This window comes from Crocodylus porosus, unplaced genomic scaffold, assembly GCF_001723895.1.
Source record: "Crocodylus porosus isolate Cpor-Errol unplaced genomic scaffold, CroPor_comp1, whole genome shotgun sequence".
Lineage (NCBI taxonomy): Eukaryota > Metazoa > Chordata > Crocodylia > Crocodylidae > Crocodylus > Crocodylus porosus.
This window is the reverse complement of record NW_017728943.1, coordinates 73,148,993-73,159,747: the sequence shown is the minus strand read 5'-3', so window position 1 is coordinate 73,159,747 and position 10,755 is coordinate 73,148,993. Positions and strand designations below refer to the sequence as shown.

The 10,755-nt window shown below is 43.0% G+C and overlaps 1 protein-coding gene across 1 annotated transcript in view; it reads right to left on the bottom strand.

Annotated features, from left to right (window-relative positions):
* Positions 1–3,713: 3,713 nt before the first annotated feature.
* GALNT14 (polypeptide N-acetylgalactosaminyltransferase 14) overlaps positions 3,714–10,755 on the bottom strand; it is a 217,713-nt gene continuing 210,671 nt past the window's right edge. Inside the window, exons 15-16 of the mRNA XM_019548585.1 lie at positions 5,987–6,106; positions 3,714–5,355 (exon numbers count right to left, since the gene is read on the bottom strand). Coding sequence (XP_019404130.1) covers positions 5,197–5,355; positions 5,987–6,106 — 279 coding nt within the window. The 3' untranslated portion in view covers positions 3,714–5,196. The remainder of the gene's footprint in view (positions 5,356–5,986; positions 6,107–10,755) is intronic.

Here is a 10,755-nt window from a genome sequence, read left to right as displayed (position 1 = left end):
TTACAGGGAACCAAGCCTGAACTAGAAGCATCCTCTTGTTATCATTCATGTCATTTCTGATAATTTTTGGTAACAAATAGCTTTAACTCTCTTGGGTAGTGATGTACCTACCTATGCACACTTTTTGGTACAAAGCTGCTTTATGACTGGACATCTGGGTTCTACATTATCTGGGCTGATGCCCTCAACCACCTTATAATGAGATCAGGTGGGTGTTTGACAGAGGGGAGTTTTGGAATGGGATTTAGACAAACACATCTTTGCAAGCATACCGTATTTTCCCTTGTGAATCACAAAGCATCAATTTAGATTTCCTTAAGAGGAATTAACTGTCATTTACCACAAAATATATAAACAAGGGAAAGAAAGCAGCAGATTTCCCAGCATATTTCCCAGCTCTAAACTGATCTCTGGCCTCACCCAGATTGTAATTAGACTCAATTAGAGAGCAGGTGCAAGGTGCCAACTGCACCAGTGTTTTAAACTGTTCTTAGCTGCTTCCAGTCAGTAAGAAAACAGCAGATGCATGGAAATTCAACTCATATTTACACCCTGTGTGTCTGGAGCAAGTCTACTGAATCTGGTCTTTTGGGCATCAGTGTAACTTATGTGCAGATGTTCCAGGACTGATTAATTCTTCAGGTGCTGGATTGCTGCTTGCACAAAACACTCATAACAGTCAAATCAGTGCTGGGTAAATAATTCACAGAGAACAGTTTATCCAGCAGAATGATAAGCTTTACTTTCTTTTCCTGCCAGTGAATTGACCTTTAGTAGTTGATGATTTTTCTCAAGTTTGTTATTCAGATTACTCGATTTGTAATTTCTACAAATAATCCTTTGCCTGTAGATTTATGTCTGAATGCACAACCACAAATTGAGCTGCACAGGTTAGTTTAATGAGACATGTAGGTCCTGCTGGAACCCTGTGATCTGTGTGATTTATATGCCTGACCCATAAAAGATGTTAATCTGTGACAACAATACAGCCTATATCTTTTATTTAGGCTGTGGTGATTAATGCGATTAGTTTTGGAGCTCACTGGTCCTATCTTGGTGTGCTGGACTAGGTAGTGGCTGCCAAAATACATAAAATGGATAATAATACTGTGTGTGCTGCCTGGTTAAAACTTCACACTATTCATTAACTCATCCTCACAACACATTTGTGAGAAGGGTATAGTTTACTATTAATCATATTTTACAAACGGGAAAACTGAAGCAAGAAAATAAAGAGGGTTGCTCCAAACTGGCATAGCCCTACAATCACGGAAAGTGGTGGGATTAGCACTCAGCCCATAATGATGCTTCCTGTTCCTCCAAATGATATCTACCTCTTTACCATTTCTGTTTTCTGATTAGATGATATCAGCCTTTGAATCTGAGCACAGTGCCTTCATTTCTTAGTTAGGCATTCATTTTCCATTAAATTTTGCCCACAGCTTCATAAAATGTGATATTTCAACCAGTGCTCCTTAGCAGCAAACCACACTGCTGAGGTCCGGTGAACACAAAAGAGCTGGAAATCAAGAGAATCAATTTACAGTTTAGGGTGTGCCTATGTGACTTTCCCCTCCCCAACTAAAATCTACACTTTATCACTTGAACATGGATATATTTTGTAGTCGTATTTTTTGTATAACTTTTTCAGCCATTGTAGCTTATTTTAAAGGCCGTTCACTACCATGAGTTTACTACTTTGAATCCAGTTTTCCAGGTGACTTTTACACTGAGTCGCAAGAACAAGTGACTTCCTTGAAGGTCACCGAGTGAATCAAGAAGCCCAGTCAGGATTAGAACCTCATTTTCTACCTTATCTTCTCTTCCTTTATCAGTGTAAGAAACTACCAAATAGCATTAGGGCTGAGGACACAGAGTTATAAATACTACAGCCTATCTAGACACCCTATCGATGAGTCTGCAGTTCATAGCTCATTGTAGGCAGAATAATAACAGTCATAGTAAATTTTAAGGGGAATAATAAACATAAAAGAAGGAATCCAAAATATAGACTATTTTAATAAGCTAATTAAGCCTGCGTGGACAACCTGAATTTCACAAAATGCAAGGGCCCTCTGAGCAGATTGTTTTCAAAGCACTGTGTGCTTGTATGACTGCTGGAATAGACCTTGCTAGGAGTGTTGGCACCCCCCCATGCAATTCTGAAAATGTTGCTGATCCTAGTGCTAATCTCAGTCCCCAAACAATGAGACAGGCTTCAGAAGTCCTTTGCATAGCTGATGTGGGAGACAGAACCATCAAGATGCCCCATAGCTGCTCTTTTTCAGAACTGCACTATAGTTCATAGCTGTTGGGGGATGGAGGTTAGGTTAGGAGGTTAGGGTGATGGAACCATTTTATGAGAATTACATGGGTCATCCACTGTACTAATCTGTAGTTTAACTACATCTCCAGCCTGCTTTGCACAGACGTCTGACAGACATCACATATTGCTCAGCTCCATAGTATGCAAGGGACACATTTCCTCAGCTTTAAGCAATCTGCATCCTATTCCTAAACATTTCAGTGCAATTTTGCAGCAATCGGAGCCTTCTACAACCCTGACTTGGACTTGATGACTGGGCCTCTAAAACAAAATCACCCCCATCATTTCAGACAAGCAAAGGAAATCTAAACCAGGAACTTCTTTCTACATCTATCAGGACTTCTGCACACAAGTTTCCACCACATATCTATGTGTGCACACAAACACATACAAACAGCTGTTTTTTGCTACCAGCAAGATGGAAGTTTTCACCCTTGGATGGAAAATGATGCACTGAATGCATCAAACTTTCTTCACACTGTTCTAGGCTGGAGCAAACCTGTCAAGATGGAGAACTTTAGATTTAGAAAAATCAAGCTGTTCATTTAATGACTAAAGAAGGCTGCAGTGCAAAAGCTGTATCAACTGTATACAGGTAGCGCTCTGTTTCCTTACACTGTAGGAAGCAGGAACAAAATAGTGTTAAAGCTTCTCGGTGCAAATGTGGCAAAGGTGATCAAGTGAAAATCAGAACATTTTTATGGTCATCCAACATTGTCTTATAAGGAAGTATTACATCTTTTCTGTTACTTGCAGCAGGTAAAGCAGCTATCTATTTGCCAGCTTAACCACACAGTAACCAGCAATGTTCATAACCTCTCTCTGAACTGGGGCTGTGTTTGCTTTCCCTTTATTCTATCTGTAATTGTGTTATTTCCTGTTGGAAAGTTGTGAAATGGAAATTATGCAATCCACTGCTGTGAAATGACAGCTTACTGGAGCCCTTTCATAAAGCAAGCCCTTGAGGTTCACGCCAGGGTGGCTTCATTAGATTAGTAATCTCTTGGGCAAATGGAAAAGCATTTATGCCCTAGGATCTTTTGTAAATAAAAATAGTTATTCTGGCACTGCCCCTGGTACCAGGGTAACTTATACGTGCAACTCCCTCCTTCTATGCTGATGAGAAAAGCATGTGCAGAGAAATCCTATATTCAGGGAGGTACACAGGGAGAACTGGATGGCTCGGTGCGTAAGGAGGCTGTTCATCTTGAGGTCACAGGTCTGCAATCAGATCAAGGGCATGGAGCATGAGATTTCTGAAAGACCCAAAGTGAGTGGGGAGCACCAATTCCACTGGTTTTCAAGTCATTAAGGGTCTTAAAAATTCCCCTCAGAGTTTTTATTATCCTTGCAGCACCCGATGTGAAATGTATTGATGATTCTCATCCTCTTGTCCTGTCCCACTCCTTGTATCCCCTTGTGCTTTGCCAGAACCTAGACTGGAGACAAGGTCAGAAAGGACCTTGGGGTTTCCTGTACAACATTTCTTATTCTGGGGTTTCTATGTTTGCTGTCCCAGCTAACTGCTTCATCCACCCCTACAACCTATCTTATATCTTGGTATGCAATCTCTAAGCAATGCCTGCACCCTGGAACTTAAAGGCATTGTCTCTACAACATGCGTGCTGTCTAGGCCTCGGGAGAAAAACCCCGAGGTATCCCATGAGTCATTAGTTCCTGCTCAATGATGAAGATAATGGGAATTTCAAATCATTCTTTCAACATTCAACATCGAGGGATAAAGAAGTACTTCAAGAAGCAACACACTCTGCTTTGTTTTGCCTGCGAAAAGCCATGGGGAGATACTACTTTTGCTGGTACTGAAAAGGGGGTAGCTTGTTCCCTCAGTCACCTGTGTCTGACACTAGTACCAGCTTCTTTACTAAGGAATTTGGAAAACACAAATGCAACAGTTACCTTGAAATACCAAAATATTACTTTTATACTTTAGAGTGAAAACTGAGCTATTTCAGGTTTGAAATAGCGAGAAACATGTTGAGGTTGATTTTGTGTCTCATGCCACTCAGAAAGAAGAAATAACAGTATTACCACTCTCCTTATAGCATCTGAAAGGCTTGTGTATATATGGTTAGCCATCTTACATGTTTGGCCCTGGCAACTGGCTGGGCTTTGAGTGATGCCATAGCCTTTCACATGTGGATAGCACAGAGTGATGCAAAGTCCCTCAGTCAAGTTAATTCTGGGCCCAATCCCCACATGATACCATGGCCTCTTTCTTTACAGCATATAGTACAGGACATGTACATGGATCATATACAAGGTATAATGTGCAATATAGCTTCTCTCTAGCCATCTGTCTTCAGAAGACTAGCTCAACAGCATCAATTTAAAAAAGTGCAAGGATTTATTAGTGTTTTCAGTTTGCCCCCAGAGTGACCTTTTTCGTTTGCCTTCACATCTCCTTTCCTTGCCCACCTGCTCCGCCACCTCCACAAGCAACTAGATGCTTGTCTCTCCATGTTCAGCCTCCAAGGCTTCTCCATCACTTTTTCTTCTTTACAGTGAAAACAATAAATACTGTAAACTCTTGATTTCAACAGGCCCCTCCCCAGAAGGTTTCTCCCCTGGTTTCAATATTACTAAAAGACATTTAGGGATTATTTCTTTTGCTGTTCCTACTCAGTGAATGTATGACCTCAACAGGCCACTGACTGCTGCAGGCCTCACAGCTGGCCTCCATCCTTCAACCTGGAGTCCTGTGTCCTTATTTTCTTATTCTCCACCTACTCTGCAATGAACAAGGGCCACAGTGATTTTGCAGCTGACCTCCCAAGAGCTTCTCTGGTGTGCTTTGGCTGTTTCCACTGAAGCCATGTTGGCTGGTGTTGCTACTGGATCCTTTCATGAGGTCAGGACATCACCATGTCCCAGCGTTGACTCATAGCCATGCTCTCACAGGGATTGATGACAAGCTCTTGGGTGCCCTCATTTGTGTCGCCCACCATTTCAGTATCCAAGCAGAAACGTGTGGCCATATGCTCAATGTGAGAACTCACTTTACTCCAATGCTGTACAAGGAGACAGGAGAAAAGGAATATAAGATAGGGCTGCTGGGATAGTGGTAGTATTATCTGTTATCCTCATTAGCATAATAGCACTTTAGATACACTACTAACTCAAACCATGCTGGAGCATGTTCTGTGGTGGAAGTCTTTTAAAGAAACTCATAATCAGCTCTCTTTAGCTTTATCCTCAGAGATCCTGCATGCTCACATCTCCTATTAAGAGCCACCAGTGCTTAGCATCTCTTCGTCAGGGGCATATACATTAGGATATGTTAATACAGGGTTTTTCCTCATAGATCACTGTCACCCAACTCATTAAATGTTGCAAAATATTACAATCTAAGGGATAATTGGTAGTTGGTTTTGGTTTGAAACAAATTGTTTGTTCCAATTTGGTCTCTAGTAGATAAGTGTCCACATCACAATGGCATTAACAAACATGTTCATCAACAAGGGCTGAATGGACCATACGGACCGCAGTAACCCTAGAGACTGTGATTCTAGGACAGAATCAGAACACCTCAATAGGACAATGAAAAGGGAGGTTACACTGCCATTGCTGATGCTGTACCTGTCCTAAACATAAACGAGGAATGTCAACCTCCATGGCTCACATGGAGAAAAGGGGACTCACCTGTTTGCCATCACCTTCCTTGCAAGGAGATAGTACCACCTGGGAGCCCGGGAAAAGGGTGTGCACAGATAAGCACAGCTGCTGCTGACGGACCTGATGGTTGTATGTGTATATCCATTCCTGCAAGGGGGGAAAGAAGAAACCAGGACAAAAATCCCAATCAATTTTTCTCAGGTGAAAAATTAATAATTTGGTCAAAATCTAGCTCCCTTTGAAATCAATAGCAATAGTCTGAAGTTGCAGCAAGTGGAGTTTAGGTTAGATACGAGGAAAAACTCTCTCAAGAGGAGGGTAGTAAAGCACTGGAACAGGTTACCCAGAGAAGTTGTGGAATCTCCAGGCTTGAAGATTTTTAAGACCCAGGTAGACAAAGCTTTGGCTGGGATGATCTAGTAGGGGATGGTGCTCTGAGCTGCTTTTAGCAGGGGGTGGACTAGATGACCTCCTGAGGTCCCTTTCAAACCTAATTTTCTATGATTCTAAGAGCAAAAAATCCCAATGTGAGTAGGTGCAAGGATGGGCTCTTGGGGGATCTGGGGGTACATCAGTGCCAAGGAATGTATGATAGAATGGAGACACACATGCCTAAACCAAAAGGAGAATCTCTGTCCCTATACAAGCTGCTGGGAAAAGTACTATAAAAGATCCTACAAGGGAAGTGGTTGAGGGGGAGAGGTGATAATGATAAAGATGCGCCATTCACCCCATCAGGGAATGGGAGACAGAAATGGTGCTGGTGAGGGATGATGTCATGAATGGCAGACTTTTTGCCAATCAGAGCTCTGATTCTGCCCTAGAAGCTTGATACTGCTACACACTATATTAAACATGGTAACTCTGTCACTGTGCTGTGACAGCTACTCTTCCAACTGTCTGATCAATATTGCCTCATTGTACCCTCTTGTTCCATCCACTCCCCATCTGCTTGTGCTGACCTGTTGTCTTGCACCTTACAGTTACATTTAAAAACTGTCTGTGCTGTCTCCTTGTCCTGTGTTTGTACAGAGTCTAGTATAATGGGTCTATGACTAGTTTTTCTGAACACTACTGGAATACAAATAAAAGGGCATGAAATTTAATTGCCTGGACCCTAATTCTGCTGCTCATCTCACATAGGAGTAACTCTCATGGACTTCCAGTAACAGAGTATCTAATTCTAGTTCTGACCAAGCCACCAGGCCTTGCTTCAGACCTACATGCCAGTTGTGTCCCCTCATCAACACAGACTGCATCATCACTGGACCGAGCAACCCCCAAATCTGATGAAGTAGGTTGTTGCCTAGGAAAGCTCATGCTTCTCTGCACCAGTTAATCTCTAAAGGTGCCACCTTGCCCTACCTTCTACCTGACTTCAGACTAACATGGCTAATCACCTCTGGACTTCAGTGGGAATGACCATCATCTAGGCTAGAGACAGACATTCAAAAAGCCTGAGCCTGAATTGATTCAGTCTTTGCAGGTTAGTGTAACATGGCTAGGCTAAATCAGTTTGTAACTCAGATAGACATCTCAGAAATGCAGGGACATTTGTCTCTTGTTATATGCTCCACATGAATACATCCTGAAATTGCCAGTGTGCTAGCAAAGTTGTGAAGGTGTCTTGCGTATATCCAGAGATACAAATCCAAGCCTGCTCTGGACTCATGTTGAAGGCTGCTCTCAGTCAACCCAGCTGTAAATGGGGAATATGTCATTCAGGCTGGGGAGCAGAGAGCAGTCAGACATGATGTTAGTCACATCACTCCCTTGTATGCTGTTGGCAATAGAAAACACTGTGTCTTAATAATGAGAGTCCAATGGGTGAATCTGACTTTAGCTTCAGATCTTAAAATTGTCTACTTGGGAATGCCTCAGTTCCACACAAGTGTGTGTTAGTAGAAGTAGGGCCCGCTTAGCTCTGGTGCAAAATCATACGTCATTCTGAAACAGAATTTGACAGAGGAATTGGATGGGGTGCAACTTCGTCCTAGCCTTAAACTTCTAATTTAAAAACAAATGGAGAGAAGGAAGATGGGAGAGTGGAAATCAGCAGCATCTGGGAAGCAGCTTGCTGATGGGGGCGTTATAAGGTACATAGTGGTAATAGGGGCTGGTTGCTAAACAGCAGAGGAGAGTCATCACCAGCCAGGGAAAGGAGTCGCAGGGAGCTGGAGGATGTGTGAGGACTGGAGAAACAGCAGTAGTGGGGAGCCAGCAGGTGGGGGAGTGATAACAGCGTGACAGAGTCAGCAGTGTCAAGCAAGGGTTGGGCTTGTGAAAAAGAATTTGGAGGCAGCTGTATGAAAGACAGAAGAAGGAGCTATGTTTGTCTACAGGCCACGTAGTATATACAGACACAACAGTACACAAGTGCATGGATCAATGTAGAAGGGGCTCACACTTGGAGGAGTGGTTGGTTCTGGAAAGAAAAAGAATTGCAAACAGCTATAGAAAGAACTGCAAACAGCTGCATCACTTTGTTAGCACAACACTAGATGGCCAGCAGTCCTATTCCCTTTGATTTCAAATTAGGCAGCAATGGATGTTTTATTCCTAGGAATAAAAATTACATTTGATTTAGGTTTTTTGAGACCTGAAAAGGAAAATGTCCCTGGTCCAAAAGCTCCAAGATGTTATACCCTGGGCACCAGGGGACTTGCACCTTCTCCCAGGAATCAAACAGCCTGCCCAAAGCATTGTCAAAAAGAACTGCCCAAGCTTTCAACACAAGCAACAGGCACTCATTTTTGGAGGCATACTTTGTCCCCAAAGGGCCTTTTGGCAATGAGTTCTTCTTTGTCAGATGATGCAGCATTCACCTGATCCTTCAGCTACTGATTTCCAAATGTCCCAGTCACATGTGCTGTCAGTTGCTGTGCAAGCTCCTAGCCTAGGAAATCATTTGCCAAATTAGTCCTGCATCTGTCAAGAATTGAGCCCTATGGGGCCAACTCCAACACCTGTTCTTGGCACCTGTACCACCCACAGCCTGCTTTGAAAAAGCTACTTTACATTTTTAACCATTTTTTCTTCTTTCAGCTAAAAGTGGCCATGTGCCAAAACTGTGACTCGAATTTGGCAAAGTTAATTTTGCAGCCTAGGCTCATTGCTATGGGCTCCATCTAGATACTCGTAGACTAGACTATTGCTATAAAAGTATCTGTCTTGGCTTCAATAGGACAGCTCATGGAATAATGTACCATTCCAGATGTTTTCACCTTTTTCCATAGCAGGACACCTTTCTATACTTGCCTCCCTCCCTGTGAAAAGCTCCTACTTATAGCAATATGGGAAGGGTAGGATAATAGCAAGCCCAGTGGTGGCTGTTGGTATTAGGTTGATATATCCTCATCTACAACTCAGTGAAAGGTGGCGAAATGACCTTATATATGTAAGACGATATATCAAGCTCCAGCACGTGGAAGTGACCAGCTTGAAACTGTGTAGGTGAAGGAGAAGGGCAAGGTAATCAGTAAGCTGGAGTTCAAAAGTTATCATAGCTAGAACTGATCATATAATTGGAATTTTGTGGGAAATTGAAATGGCTTTTCCTGACATGAAATTGTTTCAACAAATAAGTCACTGGCCTCTCTCAGTCAGAACAAGGTCTCACAGCTGAATTTCCTACACTGTAGGTGAGTAAACTAACAACTGAGCTACTTGGTCTTCTAAGATGAGGCTCTCTCTCATTCATTCAGGATTTTGAAAGACCCTTTTCTCACCCCACTGCAGAAGAAAACTAAGTTTAAAAACCTTGAATTTTTCATCAGAGAATTCTTGTTTTCCAAGGTACCTCAGGGCAGAGACTGGAACTGGGGATTTTCACATCCCAGTTGGGTACCCTGACCCCTGAGCTATAAAGACAGTCATAGACCCGTAGAGAAGCACTGTTTGATTGCTCATGCGTAATAGCACTTCTCCACAAAGACAGCTTGAGGGTGCAGGTCTCCAGCTGTGGGGGTTAGCAGCTTTCCAAAGATGTGGGCGGATCAGGTTCAAGCCTCTCCTCTGTCTGAATCAGAGTCACTGAGCTATTGCTTTCTTCTCTTCCCTCTTCCTGACCCTGACAAACCTTCCTGAGATGATCTTTCATTGACGTTGCCATCTCAACTAAATTACTTTTTGCAACAGAAAAAAATACGTTGAAAATGTCTCTATTGTCAGCTCTACTAACAATGCTTTCCTTTTCACCCCTCTTTGGAACCCTGAGAAAAAGGTGCAAAAGGAGAAGAAATCTAAAGTTGCCTGAACATTTTGAAACTGCAAAAGCTTTAGTTTAAGGTTGAGGTAAATGCCACTAGGATTTTTATTTTATCCTATCTAACTCCATTTGGGCCAGTCCAGATAAGCAGAGCTTCTTTTTTCTCCACAACAGGCTGCAGATCCTGAGATACTCATCACACGGTCTTAATGGATCACAGCAGAGCTGGTCTTAGGGATAATGGCACCCTGGGCAAACTTGTATTTTGGTGCCTCACCTCCCCCCAAGTCAGTGGTGTTGCTGCCAGCAGAGGCAAGCAGGCAAGGACGTGAGGCACAGTCCAGCAGGGAAGAGGAGCGGCATGGTGTGCCAGGCAAGCACCGCTGCTGCCGCCACCCATATTGCCTGGCCTGGATCATCCTGAGCAGTGGCTGGAGGCTGGGAGTGAGCTGGGCTGGACATCACACCTGCCTGGGGCAGGGGTCGGCAGGCAGGGTAGGGCACTACTGTGAGTTGTTCACAGTAATGTGTGTGTTGGGTAAATGTGATCTCTTTTTATTAGACCAACTGTTTTCCAACTATTTATTAA